Source organism: Fopius arisanus, unplaced genomic scaffold (genome assembly GCF_000806365.1).
Source record: "Fopius arisanus strain USDA-PBARC FA_bdor unplaced genomic scaffold, ASM80636v1 scaffold00057, whole genome shotgun sequence".
In the NCBI taxonomy this organism is placed as follows: Eukaryota; Metazoa; Arthropoda; class Insecta; order Hymenoptera; family Braconidae; genus Fopius; species Fopius arisanus.
The window spans coordinates 764351-789149 of NW_011887796.1; the positions used below are offsets into that span (position 1 = coordinate 764351).

General features: G+C 38.3%; 1 protein-coding gene across 1 annotated transcript in view; it reads right to left on the minus strand.

The window, feature by feature from the left end:
• LOC105268466 (alkaline phosphatase) overlaps positions 1 to 24799 on the minus strand; it is a 49221-nt gene extending 24422 nt beyond the window's left edge. Inside the window, exons 1-2 of the mRNA XM_011308057.1 lie at positions 23194 to 24799; positions 14815 to 15062 (exon numbers count right to left, since the gene is read on the minus strand). Of these exons, the coding sequence (XP_011306359.1) occupies positions 14815 to 15062; positions 23194 to 23287 (342 nt within the window). The 5' untranslated portion in view covers positions 23288 to 24799. The remainder of the gene's footprint in view (positions 1 to 14814; positions 15063 to 23193) is intronic.

The following is a 24799-nucleotide window of genomic DNA, read 5'->3' on the forward strand; positions in this document are numbered from 1 at the left end:
AAATGGACGATTTTTGAGTGAATAGGAGCCTTTAATTTTATTCCAGGGATGTAAAATGCTTGACTGGATTTTATTCAACACTCGATTTAGTCTTAATACATCCGTTTCTGTGGCCAAGTCCTCTGGATTACCAACACCTGAGTGCCACTAGCCTAGGTTTCAAGGGAAATAAAAAAGATCGTATAAGATTTAATGCTGCGAGTATACGCAGAGTATCTTCATATACTTTTGTGAGAGCCAAGGAAATCAAGTTGAGTTGAATGTTGGGTAGAAGTAAATTCTAAAAGTACCATTTCAAGATTTTTCCGTATTGGTGCATTGCCTGTTTCTGTGTTGCAATAAAAGGTCAATGTCTTGATTTGTTAAAATTGATAAATCAAACAGGAATTGTTGATTCGTTCAGACTCAGCTGAAACATGGTGAAGTATTGATACGGTTTGTCGAGCTAATTGCGTGTGCTATTGGTTTGGCGAGGGGTTGTTTTGATGAAGCGAAACAAGAGAGCTGAGTTGAAAATCAATTGACGAAAATTGATGGGGAAATGAATTTAATAATCGAGAGTGGGAGAAACGAAGAAGGAAGGAAGTAAGTCATTGGCCTGACGAATGACATGATGAATTACGTTCTCTGATGATCAAGTGTACAATTATATTAATCCTTCGGCTGTGGCTTAATTATTCCGTCATAATCTCTCTCGACGGAACATTTTGAAACAGGAGTGGAGTTAATGCGGAGTAAAGTGCGAAAGGTATGACGAGTACTTATACTCGGTCGACCGCATGATTAGATATACTGATGGTGCCTGCATTCCAGGGATGGGCGGATCGTAAAAGTTTATTCGCTCATGGGTGCCAAATTAAGTGGAGAAGCAAATGTCTCTTGTACATCTCACCTCTACAGCAGCATGAAATCGTTCTGCACCAGGGACTTTGTTTGTAACTACTGTGCGTTTATTTCCTCTCTCGTTTATCTCTTTTCGTTGGAAGGTTTGAAAGGAGAGGAAATGCATCACAAAGGGATTCGTTGGGGTGTGAAGTGAATGAAAAAGACGCGCTCTGGAAAATTTCAATCTTCCGTTTGGTAGCCAGTTCTATTTCTCGAGGATTTCTACTGTTTTGAGGGGATGAAATTGGGTGGACAGTGTTGCCAGATGTCATCGAGCGAACACTTCCAGTCAATCGGATTTCACAATTTTAAAAGGTTTTTTTTATTACTATTTTTATTCGATCGTCAGGGGTAGTTTTCATTTGAACTTTTCAATGGGGAGGGAAGTTTCTAGTTTCTCTCGCTGTTTGTTTCACCCGTTTGGAAATGATTTTTGCCACCTCCCTCGCGGGTTCTATTCCAATGATATCAACTCGATGGGCAAGTCTGCCGCGGAAAATGCTGAAAGTTATATCAATTGGATTTCGATGGCAACTTTTATCAACTTTCTTGGTATACACGAATAATAGAATAATATCTGATCGTGATATTGAGATCGGTGAATTGAAGCGTTCTGGGGAAACTCATGCCTATGTACAATTTGCCGTTCCTCTCGACTTTGGCACTAGCTATTGATATTTCCTCCAGTAGGAGATCTTCCTCACAGATGAGGGCGGATGAGTGAATTGTTTTACATCCCGCCATGTTCTTTCAAAATACTTTCTCAGAAATATCTCAAGAAGTACTCAGAGTGGATCGATAAAATCCATGCCATTGTAAAGCGAGGAAAATTCCCGATGGAATGAAAAAAAAAGTACCCCTATCGTCCATTTCGTTCGGGAGAAAATTCAAAAAGAGTTTTTTGATTTTGGGAGTTGCGGTCAAGACTGGCGCCAAGTTCCCTTTTGTTGGAGTTGTCTTTTTTTTTTTTCACTTCAATCCCGCGGAAAATCTTCCGGAAGAGCTAAGGGCAGAGGTTCTCTCGTACTCGTACTGTCGCCGATGAGGAAAATCAAATGCAAATTAAATGGACGATGGGAAAAAAAATTCAGCTCGAACTCGTTTTCGTAAGTGCTTCCCCCTTAGAGGACTTCTCAGGAAAGAATGTCACGTGTACATTGGGTCGATTGCATCCTTGATTCATGGGACTCGTGTGTAGCAACGTATTACATTGTTCACCAAGTATGTAGTACACTTTGGAATGTTACGTGTCTGGGCTCGTTGAAACTATGTTATTATCCAACTATGCAATCACCGCGCCACCGAGACTCTGTGCAACTGCCGTAAACATATGCGTCACGTAACGAACGGGACTAATCGGCATTGCCATTAATTTTTCCACCCCATCAAATAAGTGAAAAAAATGTCGTTCGAACACACCATTACTTGATATAATAAAAAAAAAAACACACCATTACTCGTGGCAATTTTTACAAAAAATCAACCACCAACCGTCAACCACCATTTTTTTTTTAACCAGGGTAAATATTTCTCCTATTTCGTACTGGCTTCACTATTCGATATTCTGGAAATTTCCCCATCCAGTGAAAAAAAAAAACATCGAATTCGCCCTCCCACTTCTAAAGTTACACCCAAAACACTTTTTTCATGAAAACTCGCCGTTAGGATCTCCATTTTCGCTGTATACCGAGAGCTAACGGCGCAAAATAGACCATTTTTTTTTCATTGAATAGTAAAATTTCCGAGCTATCCCGTGGTCACTCAGCGGTTTTTCCATCCCCATGGGTTCTCCCAGAAATCGGATATTTATTCGTCAAAACATCTCGGGCCCTGGAATCAATGATAAAAATTCTCTTCCCATTAATTCTCCTGAAATATCAATGAATTGATGATAAAAAAGGTAACGCAATACTAACAGCCAGCACAGAGTGAAATTCCGTGCAGAATAATCCCTGAAATTGAATCGATTGCACAACACTCACCAAAATCCCACAGATGTATTGAATACAAGAGAGAGAATTATATGTATTGATGCACCCAGGGCTTCCATAACCAATTTTCCACCCCCTGAAAATTCAACCAAGTACATATAACCGATGGTGGGGTAGTTGTACACAAATACCTCGTATAATTACGCCCAATGACAATACCAAACGCTACGGGATCAACAGCCCGTTGCGGTCTACACATCGGTGAGCCGTGTAACTCCACACGTCACCCTTCAACCATGGGGCCATTGTTATCGAAGCTACCAGGATTTCCATCCACCTCATCCACCCGTTGGTCGTCCTTTAAACTTTATGCATCATTTCAGCACTGGCACCCCCTTGGTCTCCATGATGTTTATCAATTTCAGCCTCATATCCGTATAAGTCAATATTCATCTGGCTTTCGTGGAGGCTGATTAATCCTTGGGATTTACCGCCCCCTCCCCCCTCTCACACCCCTTTGAATCTTTATTTTCCCAGAAAACTCCACAATTTTCCGACTTCAACTAATTTTCTTTAACCCGGATTTCCTTTTGGGTTTTCACCATTTTCTCCGGTCTGTCGTCTTTCTCCGCTGCAGACGTTGTGGGTCAAGAAAATATCTGAGATCTGACGGGAAAGCCTTTGATCAGGTACAGTTGTCTCTCTTATGAATTTTCCGGTGAACGGTGAAATTGGAAAATGAAAAACACCGGGAATCGAACCCGCGACTCTCGTCGCACTAGTCTGCCTTTACTTGTTCTGTTGTAATAAGCGAAATAATTGGAATTGGCATCATGTCAGGATCAAACTCTAAAATAAAATTTAGTATTTAAACCTGTCATAGCGTTGAGTTCTTTTCACTAGTGATAAATTCAAAGGGAAATTTTTTTCATTAAAGAATCGATTCGGTTAGTTATGAAGCCGCGGTTGAATCTCGCGTCAAGTTTCCACTCTTTTTTTACCTTTAAAATCAATGGAAAATGTTCCCACAATTCAATGGTTCCAGTTTCACCCTTAGGTGACCTTTTTTTCACTTGAAAATTCTCTTTCAGGAACATTTTTCTCATTTTAACAGTTGCATTCAATCCAGTGAATGCTCATACTAATGAATGAAGAATACAACCGAAAGAGTGATAACAAGTGCCTCGGAGATAGGTATAAAAAGTTTTCATTAACGATCCAGCAATTAAATGGAAAAAATATTGCCAACTTTTGAAAAGCCGTCACAATGAATGGTCGGGACGAACAATGTAGAATCTGTCCCACGCTAATTAAACGGTAATGACGCACGTGAAAGAATCATTCTCACGCGAATTTGTCTCTTAATCTTCAATGACAATTTCTAACTGCTATATCAAACGAATTCACTCATGGATGGAGCACACGAATGTATTGAGAGATGGATGATTACAACTAGACGTTAACAAGCCACCCATGCGTACACTCGACATGATTGCGTTGTACGTCATTACGGGTTCTGTCCCACCCGCGTCTATTGTCGAAAGGCTGACATCACGTCTGATTTTCTACTTAAACCCATAGTATTTCTAGCGTTAGTCCCAGAAATTACAGAGAAAAAAACATTATTTTCCGACCAAACTGAATCTGAAAAGCCACACTGAGAGAAATATTCAATAAAAATTACGTGTATTTTCCGTAATTCTGGAGCGAAATGTGGTTGTCGGAAATTTTACGGAACTGTCACGTAATTTTTATCTAAAGTCACGGAATTTTTCCGCGGTGTTCCGTAATTTTTATCTGAATTATCGGTGAAAAATAACGATACCGTCACTTAAATTTTTCGAATCAACTCCGTCATCGGTAAGTGAACTGAAAATTCCGTAATTTTTACTAAATATTTCTGTCCGTGCACTGAGCTGCAGATGTCGGCTGGAGAAAAAATTGCAAGAAAATTTCTGACCAAGTCAATGATTTGAATCAATTCGGAAGTAGAAAATCCGCTCATCATTTTTTTTTCCGTTGCATCTGCCAGTTAAGATCTTTATGAGTACAAACAAAAGATTTCAAAAGCGGTACAAATCATTTTTTTTTTTATCATAATTGGATTCGGTATGCATACATCCACGAATATTGTGTTAAAGCGTTGAAGTAAATAACATGAGCTGGTTTACTGCACACTGTTAATCTTTCGTTCTTTCAGTACCTCGCACCTCTATTCGTACACAATGGCTCTCATCCTCTATTGTCTGTTCGTTTGTATACATTGTGGAAAATATAACCATTGCCACGTCAATTCCATTATTAACCGACGTTGGTAGCTCAGGGGCAAGATGCGAACCTAGTGTTCTCGTAAAACCCTAATTTCATGTATTATAATAGAATCGGTTTGATCCAAGATGAATCGAATAAACCGATCCTATATCACATCTCAAGACAGCAAATCTTTTGATTTCTTGTGTTCCAGGGAGTCAAAAAGAAGTTCTAGTGGCTTAATGAGAATGGCAAGTACATGAGAGCATTAAAACTCCTCATACACTTGATAAGCAAGTGAAAAAAAAATGTAAACCGAAATAATAATAGACTCCGAAGAGGCAATGGATGCAATTGCCGTCCATCTTAGATCCCCGAAACCAGGGGAAAAAGGGGAGACACTCGAGGGGTGAGTTGGTGAAGGTTTCATCCCACCCTCTCGTTCTTCATTATCCCTAGGATTAGCAAAACCTCATTACTTAAGGGTTGATACTAGAATATTAATATAAGTAATAAAACAATATTAATTTAAGCTGAAACTGTCTTCTTCCATGACGATTTCCTGAAACCACACCCGGATATATCTTGATGCAAGTTAATTCATCAGAAAACCAATTTATCTTTATCTTCATTTCCCTTTTCTTTCCCTTTCTTTTATTTTTTTTAGTTTTTCTCTTTTACTTCTCAGCAATAACGGTTGTGCTTTTTTTTTAAATTGCAGTGAACAATAATTTTTTCAGGACAAAGACACACGATGTAAGATAAAAGCTCATTATTATTATTATTATTATCATTATTTTATTTATTTATTTTTATTATTATATTTCCTTTTTCCTATTACTATGTCTTTTTCATGGTTTGATAGGCACCCCTTCGTCTTCGCCTTTAGCCTCTCCTTCTATCCTTTCATTTATTTATTACTATCATTTATTTATTTATTTTTAACTTTTAATTTTTATCAGAATATTTTGTTTGTCAGAGTAAATGAAAAATATTTTTTTGGAAAAGTTGATTTGAAAAATGAAAGTAAAAACGGTAGTTAAATTATCTTGTTGTTCGAGAATGTTATTAATTCGTGAGGAGAGTAGATTAAAGCTTGCCCCCAGGGGTTGTCGTGCAATTGAGCCTCGGAGGAAGTGCAGCCCTCCTAGACCACCCAACATACGTCTCTCACTAAGTACTCAACCCGCCATAACTCTCTCTTTCTCACTCTCGTTCTCAGCTTATCGTTAAATTATGCGTCGGCACGTTTTATCGACGTGGGCGTAGTCACTACCGAGTTTTATTCACCTATTAATTTATTTCTCGTTAACGGCTGAGCATCAAAACAAGAAAGGAATAAGAAAACTTTGGTACAAGGAAACTCGATAGCAGTTGGTGGCAGAGTTTTATAATTTTTCCCCGAGATTGTAAAGTTTTTGGGTTTTATTGGATTATTACCCTGGGAACTGATGGGTCGTAGTTGTGGTTTCAATCCGGGATATTTGTTATATTTTTCAAAATTCTATTTTACTACAAAATTTATTTATTGCCACTTCACGAGAAACCGGTGATAAAATCTTGAATTTCGCGCCATTCAAGGGGCGTAGTAACTCGGAATAAAATGCGTGAGAAAAAAATGGAAAAAATATTGCAACGATTTGTTATTAAATCGAAACGACGGGTTAAAGAGAGTCTATCTTTTTATTCGAATGTCCCCGGAATTTTTCATCTGATGGCAAAAGAGAGAATTTCGCGTCATTAAATTTTTTATTGTTTTTATCTCATTAGTATGAGGTGATGTAGGTGGTGTCTCAAGTTCTTTTGAATCTTGAAGCGGAATGACGTGTGTACATACCAACCTTTGAATTTTTCAGCTGTAGGTAGAAACTCGTCGTTACAATTTAAAAGCCCCAGTGAATCGCAAAGAGTGAGAATTTTTCGTTTCGTGCAAAATCTCAGTGTAAAAAAAAAATATGAAAAATGGAACAAGTGAAAATTACGGTTTTCACATTTTTCTCCATCTCCTCCGTTTCATCCTGGGGATTATTACGTGAGTGCATACATTCTGTGGGGTAGCTGTAAATTTTTTATATTTACGTTGGGAGTATTTGCCCTTCGGCCTTGTCCAATGTTGTTCTTTCATTGGGCCTTTTCAAGCACTCGCACATGAACAGCGGTAATTAATCGACTTTTTTCAGCTTCCGCGAGACTCATGAGTCCTTTGTTCTCCACGAGGAGGGGAGTAATTGCAGTTTTTAGTTGAGGAAATGAAAATTGTTTCAATCCACTCATTAACTTGAATTCAATCTCGCTGGGTGAAGGAATTGGGGAAATGATCCCATTAGAGTCCGGAAAACTACTTTTCCTGATTTATTCCGACTTTTTCCTCGATCATCCCAGCTTTTTCATACTGTACATTTTATTGCATTGTATTATTGTACCCGTTTTGCATTATTCGTGATGAAATCCACTGGATCTCGTTGTCGACTTTCAAATAATTATGTGATTATTCAGTAATTTTTTATGAAAAATATATTTAATGAGAAAAGTAGCGAATCCTACTATAAAAACGAGAAATTAAATCAATCTCGAAATATCTCGAAATATCTCGAATGTCCGAATCATTGCAGAAATCAAGGGAGATTGCGAATTATTAAACAAATTTTGCCTGGGGGTGGGGGTGGTTAAATTTGAAAAATTCCAAAAATGTCAAAAATTTTGAAATCCAAAAAATGTCAAAAATTATGAAAATTGAAAAAATGTCAAAAACTTTGATAATCCAAAAAATGTTAAAAATTATGAAAATAGAAAAAATGTCAAAAAACTTTGAAAATCAAAAAAATGTCAAAAATTTGGAAAATTCAAAAAATGCCAAAAATTTTAAAAATCGTAGAAATATGGGAATCGTTCTGGAAATCAAAAGGGGGTGCAAATTATTCAACAAATTTTCCCTAGGAGCGGAAAAATTTGGAAAATTCCAAAAATCGCTCTAGAAATATCTCAAATGACAAGGGTAAGACCCGTAAGACGAAATCGGCCACGACGACGTGGCTGAACTTCAAACATTTCGATTGAATGCGCGTGCGAAACACGCACGAGTGATCCCGTAATAACAAATATCTGAGGGATTTTCTGGGATTACCATAACGGACTGATTTCATGATTCGTGCGACTGAATATTACACGTCGAATTTCCCCTCCGAAATTAAAAAAAAAATATTCATCGACGCGTGAAATTCTCGTTCGCCCGTTGGAATTTTTATATTACCCCTAAAAACGGCGCATAAATATCACCCCGAGGGAGTGATGCACACGTGGATGAAAAAAAAAAAAGAATAGAAAAAAAAATTGTTGCCTTGTTCTGTTCGGCCGTAATTCTCTTCCAAATGCTCCCACCGGTGGTAAAAAAAAGTCATTTAAATAACCGCTGGTGGAAAAAAAAATGTTCTTACACAAATAGTGGTGGCTCTTGTCCGCATAAATAATCGTTTCGATAAACAAATCAAGAGTGAATGGGATAAAAATGAATTGAGGTGCACGTTAAATTAGTATTTGTGTAGAAAAGCAGTTGGAGTTGAGCCAGAATTGTATTTGCCAGGTCGATGCGCCCTAAGAAACCCCTCAATCATATTCCACCGTTTCCTCTTGCTAAATCGAGCCTGAGGCATGATTATAGGGTATTTTACGAGCCTCTGAGTCATTCAATTCGATTAAAACTCAAGGTAGAGGTGAGAAATAATGGGAGAATTTAGTTCGTCCTGGCACTTGACATTTTCACACGCAGCGAAAAATCCAATGGAAAATCAGAAGAAAGAGAAGGTAAAAATGACCTTTCCAATTTTAATCCGCGAGCGAAGGAAAGGTGCATAAAATTCAGTTGGAAAGAGAATTGTACGAATTATCACGAGAATTCCATTATCTCCTCTGTAAAAATAATTTACTAGTCTGATGACTCGATGCATTGACAAGTCATTCCGTCATTTTTCTCCAATGATTGACAAATTAAATGGGACAGAATGTACAAAAAATACGGTACCCCCACAAAATTATTGAACATTCATAATTTTTTCTTTTATCAATCACAATCAATCGAGAATTCATTGATTATTCATTTATTGATTAATTTTTTCAGCGAGATTTTAATTGTTCAGGTAAAATTAAAACTTGAGAAACTACTGATTACTTTTTTCGTTCGTTAAAAATGTTCACTCCAATTTTCGATTTTTATTGAGGCTCACCCTCTGATACAACATTTAAATTATTTCCCCGCAATGTTTTTTTTTTTAAATGTCTTTTTCTTCATTCCGAGCATCGGGATGAACGAGGTGAAAGAAGGATAATTTATCAAATTGACTCTCAATGACTCTCAAAGATTTATAATGAGATTCCGCGTTTTACTTCGACGGATAGTACCCGACAAAATTTAACGCTCGAAGAATTATCTGAGAGGCGAAAGGACAAGAAAGAGAATGGGCCGATTAACTGGATAAAACAGTGAGATTCTCTCGAGATATCTCTTAACGAGCGAGATTTGAAATTCGTTAAACTCTAAATCAGGTGGATGAGGGGGGGATAGGGGGGTTGAGGGGGTGCAATTCCACTTACAGCTTTTGAACGAGCGTGTAAAAGCGCACCCCAGGGGACACTTGTGCTACAGTTCATAGGATGAAAAAGGATCGAGGCTGAAAGGTAGTGAACTTTCACTTGAGTGTGAAATTCAAAACGCAGAACGTTGAAAATTTTCCAGCACTTTGAATTATTAATTCTGAAATTCCTCCGTTCTTATGTGCTGACGAAAATCGTCCCTTCAGTATGTCGAGAGCAGTAAGTTCCCAATGGAAATAGTAAAATGCCGCGAGTCTTATTAAATTTCACTCGGTTATACCAGCCTGGAGTTCTTGAAAATGAACTCGAATTGACTTGCCAATGGGCTTTCGAGTTTAAAAATTGATTTGAATCAACTCAACCCCGAGTTGCAAATCGAAAAATCGACTCAGACCAGATTAACATAAAAATTAATGAACGTGAAATTAACTTGAGTCAATCACACGATCGCAAACCTCAAATTAATCCCGAAACTTTGATTAATTAATTTATTTGGTGGTTATTAATTTATTAACAAGTCAATATCTCTGTCGAGTGATTTTTTTCGCTCGTCACTGGAGTATTGGCCAGTTGAGGACTCGATGGCTCAACAATGAGGTAACGACATCGAAATAATTGATGACTCAACGAGAAGTATCATCTTCCCACCAATCACAGCTACCCGATGCAATAGGTGATGTGGAAACTGATAACGATTAAAGGATTTCACGTAGCTCGCAGGCGTTGTACAACAATCCCCTTCTCCTTTTGGTATCGTATATTATTCAGTACTTCGAGGCGTGCTTAAGTCGAATCAGAGTAACTCGACTGTACTCGATAAGATGCGCGTAGCCCGGGCAAACGACCTGTACAACGTTGGAAATTGAAATTGCTGACCCGAAAGTTTAACGAGATGCTGTGAATTTAACAAATCACTCAGCTTGACAAATTTTAGGCGTCGATTAAAAAGTTCAGGGAGAAATTTTCCCAAAATTATTCACCATCCGTACTTTCGCTCAGACCATTCATTCTCTATTTATACCCCCACGTTATTACTGTTTACACAATTAACACCCCTTTGTACCAATTAAATACTCGATTAATGAACTCAATAAATCTTGGATAGCCTCGCACCAGTCGCACCCTTTCCGCAGTCTAATTAATTATCCACGCCATTCCAATGATATCGGTAATGACCATTTGCACAATTACTAATTTTATCACGTATTTCTGTCTCTTTTCCTACTTGAATAATTCAATCGAATTGTCAAAAAAATGAAAGTTCATTTTTTTTTCTCAAGACTATCATTACTCTATATTATCACTATTCTCTCCATTTTTTAATTATTCATTACCTATTAACGAATTTTCCGGGTAATTCGACGCTGCAGAATTTTAATTATCTCCAATTTTCATCCAGAATCATTATATAATTATTAGAAATTCCTGTGTAATTTTTTTTTCTGGTTGAAAAAAAATTTGAACGTCAAACTTTCTGACTATCTCTGCCATTACTTTTTTTTTTTAGACGTCAAAGTCACTGCCGGTTTTGGAAATGTAAAAAACAATTTTTTTAGAGGAATCAAAAAATGAGTTAATCGATGGTAAATGGGGTGTGTCGTTGAGGTCAGTTGATACAGCGATAGCCGTTGGCTGTCGAAGGGTCAGAATGCGTGGCTGTCTCAACCTACCCCCTATCAACCCCCTCTGTCGGTCTCTCTAGCTGCCCTCCGCACACTGTACGTTTTATCGCATCGATAGGCAATCAGTAACGAACGTGCAAACACTCTATTTCCCCGGGCTCAAATCAAAGCGCTTTGGATATCGGCCAGTGGTTGGAACAATGCGTATAGCCCTCAGTTTTGCTTACCACCCGATTGGTTTAACTCTAAACGTTAACCATTTTAATAGCTTCCATGTACAAATCAGTGACTATCTTTACCCGAATCAATAATTGTCATATTTTTTTTTTAATTTCAATTTACGTATAAAAAACCATTTATGCCACGGGCTATTTAATTTCTCATTGGTTTCAGATGAGACTGTCCTGATTGTTTACCTCGATTTTTTCGTTTAATTAAATCAAATTTTTAGTTTTACATTTTTTTATCATTTTTTTTCTATTCAATTTTTAATTTAAATAAAAAAAAGAAGCTTTCAATTCGAATTGCTGGTCAAATCGCAGTTTTCTCCGAGGGTGGAAAATTTGAATTTCAAATAACATAAATTCAGTTAATCTAGATTTTATAAAATGTTGAAATGATAATTCTTTGTAAGTGATCTTTGAGGAGGTACTTGTATCAACTTGATATCTTTGGAAAAGTTGTCCTGATACGCATAATCCAAAGTAACAAAGTTGACTTGGTTTTGAGGGAGAGGTGGAAAGAGAGAGGTGTAGAAGCTGAGAAAGTTAAACTGGCGCAAACACTTTGTATTCATGAATTCAAACCTCGATTAATGTCTTCGCCCATTCTCCTTAGGGCCTTTACCTCCACTTCAGTGAAAACTTTCTACTCCTCTTTCCTCTTTTCCTCACCCCTCCCCTCGTCATCAAGTGTACTAGTTAATTTTCAAGTGCAAGTTACTCTGAATAATTGTGTTAATGTCCGAGATACTGCTGGGTATATCTCGGGAGTGAATTCTTTTTCAGATTGCAGGGAGAAATTATCCTAGCAATGATATCAGGAATTATTTAATTACTCGTTTCACCAAAAAATCGATTTATTTCGATAAAAAGAATTTACTGAAATCATTAATATTCATATTAAATCCAAATTAATCCTCCATTGATATCAATTATTCATTTTTTAATTCACTGAAAAGACGAAAGTGTCTCTGTTTTAATTAAATAAATTATTGTATTCTGATCAAAGTACATTTTTTATTTCGATTGAATAATTATTTCTGGTGAATTAAACACGGATTTAATTCACATTAAATAAAGCATTTTTCGTTTACATAATTGAGTTATTTTCAGGATAAAATGTTAAATAAATAGTTCTCTTTGAATGAAATTGGTGTGAGTGTTACGGAGTGTTTTGGTAATTGTTTAATTGACGATTTATTCAAGTTCGGGGAATCTTCAGCCGCAGATTCAACCGCATCTGACTGGTAAATGGAGGAGAATTCGCGAGTGCATGTTGCTGTGGGAAATATTTCATCGACGAAATAATTTAGTAGTACTGGCTGGTGGTATGTGCGGTCAGCCGTATATAGAAAATTCCGTCGACCAGTGGCAGAACAATTATTATTTAACTTGGGGTTGTGAACCCCGAGGTTCCCCTGGCAATCCTCCAAGTGGACTTTTCCTCAATTTCAACACTCATTTTACCTATGATTTATGTTTATTATTTATCACTATCACCCACTTATTTACGGAATTAATTGAGATTATTACGAGTAATGAAGCTCCAGCGGGATTTTTCCATTTTGACCTGAAATTTTTTTTCTCGTGTGGACACTAATCTCTAAAATTTCATTTAGAAATCCAGGCGACATATGCTCGGATATAATTATATAATTATGATATATAATTTCTGGATATATATTTTTTTCACGTGGTACACGGAGAGAAATATTTAGTAAAAATTACGGAACTTTCAGTTCACTTACCGATTACGGAGTTGATTCGAAAAATTTAAGTGACGGTATCGTTATTTTTCACCGATAATTCAGATAAAAATTACGGAACAGCGCGGAAAAATTCCGTGACTTTAGATAAAAATTACGTGACAGTTCCGTAAAATTTCCGACAACCATATTTCGCTCCAGAATTACGGAAAATACACGTAATTTTTATTGAATATTTCTCTCAGTGTAGAAGCTGTCCGACCCGAGCGTTATAATCATCAGATTTCCTCTGCAATAAACCATTAGCCCGATAGTCAAATGGAGCGAGAGTCAATCGCTGAATCACTGTAAAGCACATCCTCTGTAACCACCGGGGCAAAACGGCTTGTCCCATCAACTCCAATTTGCCGGGATCGTTGGAGGATCGCGTGGACACCCACCCGTCGTGTAAAATTTATCGCATTACACGTGGCATCCCACCCGATACCATCAGCCCACTAAATCTGGATAATAATTAATTAGCCGGTGAGATTGGCACGTACGAAACTATGAGCTATGAACGTGTACAACGCGTCAAGCTCTCGATTATGCGGTGATATTGGAATTATTTCCCCCGTGGAATTTCACGGGAGCGCCATCCCCGCCATTGGTAAAAACAAGGACATAAACAACAATAAAAAAAAATGTGGACATTGATACAGAGACCCCCGGGGTGAACTGGAATTTATCTGCATCGATGTCGATAATTGAATTATTGACTCGTTTGGCCTGTACTATTTTTGATTTTCCACCGGAATCCACTTGCCACTGAATATTTCATTCCACTCGGTGCCTTTGAGGACAGGCTAGACCACTTCTTTCTTTTACCCTTTGGTTGCAATGCCACACGGTGAAACGAGTCCCTACAGTCGTTGATTGTCGGCCCCATTGGGGGTTAAACTGTGATTGGTCACCCGGGGAATTCGACCCTTTGGACAATCCATTGTACTTGAATCCTGGTCAGTGGCTCTTTGTTTTCCCCCTCGGTATGTTCAGACCATTAGGAATTCCTCATGAATCTGGGTAAATAATCCAACAGCTTTGAATTGTGACTTGTGGATTTCGAGGTGATGTATTTCAATGTTTTGGAAAAATTTGATTTTTTCCAGTGGAGTATTCACCTAGGATCGATTCCGAGGGGATAGTCCTGAGAATTCTCCGTCGAATGAAAAAAAAATCATCCATTTTGCCTAATTCATTCCTGAGATATGACGAAAAGATGTTTTTAGGGCGAGTTTTCATGAAAAAAGTTTTTTCATCATAACTCTGGAACTACTAGGCTAAAATGGATCATTTTTTTTTTAATCCGATAGCAAATTTCTCGATCTATCAAATGGGTCTATTTTTTATTATCTCCGGATCGTTGGAAAGATATTAATCCGAATGTTTAGTTTATATCCGGCTCTTTGAAGGAGTTTTTTATACGAACAGGGAAATGGGGAATCGGAATTTTTTCCTAGCATCCGCAGAATTACTGCATCCACTCCGATTCCTCAGATATTCACAAAAATAGCAGTCCACGTGAAATTTGAGTCTGAAAAAGGAAGGGACGAAAAAAATTAAATAAACTCACCCTCGCCAGTGCAATAGCTGGAAATGTGTCCCATGCGAGCTCCGTCTCTTCTCCAGTGTTACCTTGACGCTGACCAGAGAGAATACGAGCTGCGGTGAGTGTACTCATACCCATACCATCACCAACAAAGAGTACAACCCCTCGTGCTTCACCAACTGGCGGTGTTGTACCGGTGGTGCTCGATGCCGCTGCTGCACGTATCCTTGTCTCGATTTTCTGCGTTGCCGCATCGTACCACACGTTTCTCTCTACAGCAAACAAATGACGAGAATACACGAGATGAATAAATACAAGTCCGTAAAAAGGGAGGCTTGAATAAGTGATGGAGGTAGTCATCAGGTGGAGAACATCAAGCTCTACGTACGTACTGTTTGTCTTTTGGGGATAAGCTGAAAATATTCAGAGGTCAATCCCAAAAAAATCACTATGCCGCAACTATTTCATGAGACCCAAATAACTAATCCGAATATTGATTTTTGGGTATAATTCAGGATATCAATGTGACATCGAATTATTTAAATTTTACTCAGCCACTCCAGAGTTATGAATAATTGAATATTATCACGAAGATAATCTTCAATGGGACTAATTTAACGATTTAATCTCGAATTCGTTGGAAACTTCACGAAAGGAGTCAAATAAACTCGGTAGATCCATCTTCTAGGCACCGAGCAATGAAATAAATAGCAGAGAACAAGATAAATAGATAAACGTGTAGAATAAAAAAGAAATGGCAGAAGCGGAGAAAAAACAGTGACTGGCCCCTGGGGGCTTTGAATCACAATTCTCCAGGATTTTGGTGTGTATATGTGGAAATGCTTCATAAATCTTGGAGTGGTATCCTGTACAGCAGGGTTTAGCCCGACTACCGGAGATACCCAGGTATACCCCAAAAACCAACTTGTATTCTAGCTGAAAACCCACTGGATACGACGACTGGGGTTTCCTCCTGGCAGCAAGTGATAGCTACTTTCCAGTTATGTGTACAATTCGGAGATTATAAATTCTTTGTTCGAATGGAGACGTAAGATTTCAATTGTCCTTACGATAATTCACGAATTGGAACTCGCACTTCGATTTTTCCCTGATGAGACTCAATCCGAAGTCCAATATTTAGCAACGGCTGAGATGATAATTAGACAATTAAATGATAATGGTATTCCTCAATTATCTTAAGAACGTGTCTAACGTTGACAGAAAGGACAGCATGAGTGTTGGTGATAAATTTTTGGGAATCCTGTGAACTTTATCAAATGTTATCAGCGTTCGTGTTGGCGACATCCGCTTGATAAACTCATATATGATGTGGCGAAATGGGAAGAAGATAACGGTTTTATTAGCGCTATTGTCCCTACAATATAAATGTGAAACGAGACACTAATTCGTTAGTCAGTTGATACTGAGCCGTGATCCCCACAGCCATGATCAAATTCATACCTTGTTTTGCGATGGTGTTTGCAGTTGCAGATGCTTGATATTTGATAGATGAGTCGTAAAGATCAAAATGATATATCACGGACAAATTGTCCAATTGTCCTGCACCTCATAGCTCGTAGCTTGGAGTGGCCCAGATGAGATTCGACGGGATGTCTTCAGGATCTCATGGTAAAACGTCTAAAACCGCTAAAAGTCTCATACCTAATCATCTTCCTGCAGATTCTGTGCATTCAAGTTGACAAAAACAGGAAATATTCCCTAGAATGGACATATCTTTGCCACGGAATAGGTTCTATCTGGAAAATGATGAACACGTTTTCTTTGGAGATGAAGTCTCACTCGAGCGAATTTCATTCCATCAAGACTATAAGTCTTCAACCGTTTGATTGATGATTTTTTTTCTTTACATTCTTCATTTTTGATTAATTCTCCTGAATACGGAGCGCGTCACTCTATTTTATTAAAAAATTCCATTGGAGGGCGAGGGGGACGAAAATGGAAAGGGTCCTATAAACATTGAGATAAACTACTGGAACATGGCGGTATAAAGTTTTCCAACGTATCCAGCAAGTTTTACAGTTCTTGATCAAATATTTATCCGCAATTCGTACTGGATTACTTGTGGGATTATAAAAAAAATTGAGTAACATCTCCGGCTGCGGTGCATGAAGTAAAATGATGGTTTAATCTATCTCCCGTCGTGGAGGATAAATAAACGTAAGGTAATGGGATTTTTTAGCTGGCGCTCCAAAGAAGAATTTTTGCATAATTGAAAATTTTTATTTTTCGTGAGACGTCTAATATTTTTGTAATAAACACGCTCAAACATTCAAGGTAAAATACATTTGAATTTTCTCCACCTTTTGACGGTTTTATATTTTTATAGGAAGAATTTTTGTTCAATAAGTTCTGGGTTGTGATGAATATCACAAGATGGTCTAGATTTTTCACTGTAGGAGATGGTGCTATGAGAGTCAGTGCTATCTCTCCGGTATTTGCGAGGGGGAGGTTTTACTTAATCGGACTATTGGGATACTTTAGGAATTTCCCGCATGCTCGGCTGACCAGGAATAGTCTCTCTCATCTATTGAATCTCGCCGAGATACGAGAGGACACATTCGAACCACGTGCGTGGGTTCGAACTGTTTCTCTTATCGTTTTTACAGATACGTTCCGGAAGTCGTTTAACGGACGATTAAACGACATGGAATCCCCTGGTCTATATAATTTTTTGCTTGAGGTTCGAAGAAATGATGATGGTTGTAATGCGGTCGCAGATTGTTTGAGATCACAGTAAGACCTTTAAAATGACATAAAAATTTTCGATTTCCACTCAGCCAATCTCGATTTTTAAATGATTGAAATTTTTGGTGCGAAGCAACGATGAAGGGAAGAGATCCAACAGAGGGGGATTGGATGATACGATCATGATAAAATCACAGATTTTTAAAGTTCACTGTAAAAGCATTGGAATGACACAAAATTTTCAAATTTTCACTCAGCCAATATCTAATTGTAGATGATCGAAACTTGTGGCGGAAGTCTAAAGAGGAGATAAGGAATTCAAAAAAGTAGGACAGACTGATGAGACTTTAATAAGTCCGCAGATGTCCTGGTAGCGTGAAAATAGTTGGAGAATCCGGCAGTTAAAAAAAAATTTGACACAACCAATTTCGAGTTATCGACTACAAAAAATGATCGGTGACCTATGGAAGAAATTGGTTTTCAACCCATGAGTCGATGTCTATTGTTGGAGCTACCACTCGATATGACTGATTATTCAAAACAGAATTCCCTGATCGGATTACGGTTGGCCTCTATTCATCCTCGCTTGATGCGATTAATAACCTGAAGTATAACTTATTAGCGATGGCCGATCCTCACATACGCATCGCATAAATCCCATCATTCACCTCTCTTCCACCTTTAATCTCGTTAGCCTCCAGTACCTCATACTTTCTCACGTTGTTACAGGACGTGTATACACACGGAAACAACCCAGAATTTACGATCGACACTGCCGTACAGTGTGATTCTACCGGATATTGCGTATGTACCACTCATTGCCATTGCTCTCGACTTAGACGATTCCAAGAACTTTATTAACGATTTTCATGTCCATTCGAGAATCAAACATTTTCATGAGTCATTCCGATTTTTATCGATGCCGGGGCATATGAGAGCGAAGAGTCATAAAAATTCTACCGGGATAAATTCCAAGCACAAGTTTATGTGAAGTTTCTGGGAATCAAGGATTCGGATATCAAGAAGGAAAACATCTGCTCCATTCGTGATACCGATAATTGATATAATGCAATTGGCATTTTTACTGAGCAGTTCGTAGACCGCTAGATAGAAATGTCAAGATCTGAATTGAAGTTACGACCTGAATTTAAGACGAACCGAAAATCTTGAGATTGGCTGAGTGATTTTTGGAATTGTCGGAGGACTTGAAGAGTCGCTAGAAATAATCTGCAAAGTCTTTAGTCACCACCGGCGATAAGTGTTGAAAGTCGGGTGTTTACGAGTACCAGAGGTACCCAACAAAAGTTTCAACTGGCATTGGAATGAGGAAAAGTGGGGTATATACTGAATCCTCGCGTGATACCGTCCACTCGCTTATTTTGTGACATGGGCGGACATTTATACAGCGGTTTAGAAATGGCTGGATGCGCCTGGAACGACTGTTGTTACTGTTTGGAGACTATCCGAACACTGGACTGGTAGATGTATCCACCCCATTTCTACCTCACTACGCTGTGCTCAGGGGCCAAAATATATTGTTATTTACTTGGGAGGGAACTCAACGTTAATCGTCGAGTTAGTGCATTGTAACTCACGAAATTCCTGCAATCGTACGTTATCATTTATTGTGCTTTGTAAATTTCTTGCTGAATGTTTTGGAAGGTTTACATTAAAGTCCTACAGTATTTTATTCTATAAACCCAAATAGGTCACCATTTGGAATAAAAACCTGATGGAACCTGAATTTATGTCTCGCCCGGAATTCAGGACAACCCCAAAATCTCGAGATTCGTTGAGTGAAATTTTGAAAAAATCGAACCAATTTGAATCTTCTCTCGTGAAGCTAAAGTACTTGAAGAATAATTAATATCGAACTGTGGAGTCTTACAGGAGCACAAATGAATAATATAGTGGAAGCTAGTCGTGTAATTAAACAAAAACAAACAAATTTTCAAGGAAGCTCTGCGAGTTCACAGAATTCCGAAGGAATGATTACAAAATTTTATGATTTCCCTCAGACGAAGTTGTGGACAATGGAAATTTTCCGCGTAAAGGGAAGTATAAAGAAGCGTTTGAGAGCGTTTGGGATTCTTGAAGAGAGCTTTAAAATTTCACCAAGTTTTTGAAGTTGCACTCGACCGATATCGATTAAAAGACGACTGAAAATTTTCGCTTAAGCCGAAGACAGAGCAGAAAAGATGTGAAAACTTTTTATTGATTATTCCATTTTCAACCCCACGATGTGCGCAGTGAAAGAAAAAAAAATAAACAATTCTTCTTTGGGGAAACATATTTTCACGGTAAGCTGTTATCTTTCTGCCGAGGGAATATCGTCGAAACCAAAGACTGATTAGATGATATCGGGGATCGATGGACTCGTTGAGTGGGCAATCACGATTCGAGTGAGTGAGGGGCGTCGATTTTGGGGTGAGGGGTTGAATCACGAGGGTTGAGACCGACGTTTCAGTGGCTTCCGTAATCGAGACCTCGAGTATCTCAATTCCTCTATATCCACCCACGCACTGCTACGATTTCCAAGTGGATCCAGACCAGAGAATTCCGTTGAATATCATCAACAATATGAGATAAATATCCAGTGAAAAATAGCGAAAAATAGAAATTGGCGAGACGGAGTGCGCAGTGCTTATGGATGAAAGGTAATTTGGGGAAAGAATGTAGCAATAACATTTCATGTAGATGCACAGTCCTGAGAGCGAATTAATTCCATAAATCAAATTGCGAGTCGAGCGGGTGACGTTTGACCTCGGGTACCTCCTTAATGGCCCTGATAACGACTGACGTGCATAATTTTCGGAATTTCCATCTACAAACAGTCGAGTTTAACCGACGTCAGGGGTAACTAGCAGTCGTCAGGACAAACATGCGTGCGTTCATAATTAGGGAAATTACAGAGTATTTGGTGTGTGAATTTTGTCTAGTCAAAGGATTGAATGATGACTTTCAGGAATTACTTGCAAAGATTTATTTGAATCGTATCATTAAATTCCACGATATTCACATATTTATTTAGTCTCTTGGATAAAATGTAGGACAAATAAATTGATCAAAGCCTTAATTTTCTCAAACCAGGACTTCCAATCACAGAGGACAGACACGAGTAGCACTTTGATTACAAAAAACCACAGACCAACAGTAAAAAATGGGAAAATGGAGGAAAAAAAATTTGGTGAAAATGAAAAAAGTGAAGGTGGCGAGGAATTGACGCGGACCGTTGGTTTCCCGGGCGATTAAACGACGAGACGGCCAGGCAATTCCGCAGACCTCCGAACACACCCATCCCAGTTGCAATATATGCTGTTCCAGGGAGTAATCGATCGATCTATGCCGAACGTGTCGAAAATTTTTCATTTCCATGAATTTTTCATTCCCTCGGACTTGGGGATGACAATTTTTTTCACCAAGAGAGCGACGACGAAATCGCGCTTCCGAGGAATTCTCAACTTTTTTTTTTTACCCTTGAAAAATGCGACGAATTTCAATCGACGAGAATTCACTCCTGAAATTGGTATGAAATTCTTCCAAGTTTCAGTGATTGACCGCGATATCTTCCTATTACCCGAGTAAGTATTGACTTTATCCAAATCAAAAGCTTTGGAAATCAATTTTTTTTTGTTTTTAAGAGGATGGAATAATTGTAGTTACGACTGGTGTTTGCGGATTTGTGGTGTATGAAAAAAAAAAAATGGGCTCGTGATTTTTGCGGTGAGAATTAGGCGCACCACATGTGCAATCCGGTTGTTTTGACACAATGTAAATAAACAGTGGTATGGATTCGGTGAAGTGTAGACAGGGATGATAAAATACAAACGTTTGTGGTGAGTAACACTCGGTAACCACTGTATAGTGCGAATGGACAAAATAGCCACTATTGAATAAATATTGACACTCTGCGGTGAGAAGAAAATCAAGATCATAGAGATCTGGCATTTGAGAGCTGAAATATTGTCCTGATATAAAGAGAAGAAAGGAACTGGATCTCGAAATATCTCGAAATATTTCGACACATGTCGATATATCTCGAAATATTTCGACACATCTCGAAATATCTCGAAATATTTCGACACATTTTGAAATATCTCAAAATGTTTCGACATATCTCGAAATACCTCGAAACATCTCGAAATATCTCGAAACATCTCGAAATATCTCGAACGGTTGTAAGATCTGTTTCACAAAATCGATCCGCCACCACGACCTCGTGGGTAAATAATAAAAATTTTGAATGAATGCACCTACGGAACACGTGGGGGCGATCTCGTGAAAAAAATACAGATATAAAAACGAAAATAGCAGGAAAACTCGGTATTTGCATCTACCGGAAAATAAAGAGAAGAGATTTGAACATTAATGTTTGAAATGGGAAACTGCCTCGGATATCGTATGAGATCATGTTCAACTCGCACCTCACGGGAATAACTTTTTAATTGAATTAATATGTGTATTACCTCTCATACAAAAGAAAACTTCACCATTTTTTCTTTCAACTTTTCCGGGGTTTTTTTTTCCACGTCGCCAACTTTTTCCTCACTAGGGGGATTTTTCACAGATCCATACCTCTACTCGTATCTACAACCCCCTTCATTGTCCTCGAGTTGAGCCGTGGGACGAGTGCTTTTTTTAATGAACGTCAAAGGCTTTCGTTTTTTTTTTTCGGTGGAGGAAAAAAGCAGGGTGAAGTGGGGATAAAAGGAATAATAAATAAAAATTTATGTGTGGCGGACACTGGGGAATCGGTCCTCAAATTGTGTCACTCGGTCGAGTATCACCGAAAAAACTGATGTCTTGGGATCAAAATCTGAATTTAAGACGCGACCTGAATTTAAGACCCTGCGGTTGAAATTTAAGCTGAGATTTTTGTGTATGTCATAAGAAATTCAATTTTTGTGCAACGTCTTGTGAAAGAATTCAGAGCAGAACCTGAATTTAAGACGCGACCTGAATTTAAGACACTGCGGTTTAAATTTGAGCAAAGATTTCAGTGGATGCCATAACAAATTTAATTTCTGTGCAACGTCTTGTCAAAGAGTTCAAAGCAAAACCTGAATTTAAGTCGTGACCTGAATTTAAGACAGTGCGATTGACATTTGAGCCGGGATTTTTGTGGATGCCATAAGAAATTCAATTTATGTGCAACGTCTTGCCCAAGAATTCAGAGCAAGACCTGAATTTAAGACGTCAACGTGAGTTTAAGATTTAAGATGCGGGGTAAGCCTAAATTTAGGACACACCGCTGATTTTCGTCTAGACTAAAAGGCGAATGTGTGTCTGAAAAAACAATTCTCGCCATCTCTCCAAGAAAATGGCAATGCAACCTGAATTTAATCCCCACCCATAATTGAACACCCAACACAGCATTTCGAGACTACAATGGAGGTACCAAGTTCCAAAACTAAATTTCAAACCTGAATATTGTAAGACGCGACTAGAATTTCATTCTAAACCTTCCCACCGTAATTCCAAGGAAAATGGCGACTTTAGTTCCTCAAAATTGCCCGCCGCAAATGAAACAAATGTCTCCCATGGGAAAACATTAACGACAACAACAAAACAAGAAAAGACCAATAAAACCTTCGCGAAGAGGTCAGACCTACGAAGAAAGGGAGCAAAACAAAGAGCCGTTAAAAAAAAAAGAGGATTGCCGTAAAAGTGAGTTGTGAGCCTATCTCGTTAATTTACCTTGGTCACCTGCCAGTACTAGGGCAATCGTTTGAATCGTCAGGAGTACGAGGGCGGGGCCAAGGATTCGTCGCTGAATCCCGTGATGCTGCATCTCGCCCTCGGCGATTTTTGTTCACCCCCTAATCCGAAAGGGTTTTTTTCTTTCTTCTTCGCTTCCACCAGCAAACGAGAGAGAGGGGACCCTCAGAGAAAATCCCCGCGTCCGTATAATTCTAGGTGACGCGGCACGTCATACCCTCTGCCCTTCACATCCACTTCGATGTTTTTACGCTCGTAATATCCAATGACGACACCTCAAACACAGTCCGTAAAGTCAACAGGCTAGTTTTTTTTTCTCTTTCTATTTCTCTTTCAAGTCTCGGTTTAACTATTATATACCTGACTGGGAACAAAAAATCCACCGCAATTCAACTAACATTCGGTGCTCGACGCTCGTACAAAAATGTTGGATCAACAGATCATTTATTTTTCTAATTCTATTTTTTAATAAATTATTATTTCAGAGGGTTCCTGTTTTTTTTTCCGGGTGTGTGGATGATTCGTGCCACTCGTGGTGTTCGCACAATTATTTTCGGGTTGTTACCTCACTTTTTACTTTCTGGATTGTTTTTTTTTTGCCTTCAGTCACGGCACACTCACTTTTTTATCCGCTCTTTCGTCTATTTATTTTCTTTAGATGTTCAGTACCTATTTCCCTTCACTCTACAAACTGGTAAACGAAGCGCCTTACGGGATGCAGTCCAATCCCCTGAAGATTTACCCAAATACACTGAACACTGAATTTCCGCAATGTCGTTTTATGTCTGTTACGAACCTTTTATTTATTATTTTTATTTATTTCACTTTTTTTTAAATCCGAGTTACTTCATTGGCATTCGTACAATAAAAGACGAAAACGACTCTATTATCGAAGTTGCAGTCAATCTTTTTAAAGATTTAAGAGTGAATACAGCGTTTCTTTGCCATTTAAAATTATTTTGAAATCTTTAAAAAAAAAATGTTTATGTTGACAGAATAATTGTCGATACCTCTTGATTTTCCGTTTAAATTACCCAATTAAAACAATGAATCGGGTTTTTTTTTCTGAACTTCGATCCGACTTACACCGGCGATATCTCTTACCACTGAAACTTTCAAAGAAGCATTTATCCTTCTGTCACCGGCACTTCTTGCCACCGAAAACAGTCTCATCTTCTTGCAACTAATTCAACATTCCCCATAAATTCCATAAACTATCGAATTAAGACATTCAATTAAACCGCGTTCGCTCAAATATTAAAACCGCAAGTATCAATCACGATTCAATTTCAAAGAACAACATTTGCACAGCACTTTTTACAGCTCCCAATTACCCGGTCAATTTTCCCCCATTACAATTCACAACGACGCCTCACCTATTTACCCACATCATAATTAACGAGTAAAAATTGTGAACCCACCCCCGCCCCTCCCGTGTTTATTCCGGGGTGACAGAATATTCTCCCATTTTGATTGTTTTTTTTTTAAAGGGCTTTTCCCGCGGGACCGGAAGTACTAAATGGGGAGACACTTGAACTAATGCGATAGGGACGGGGTGGGAGGGGAATGTGAATGAATGTGTGAC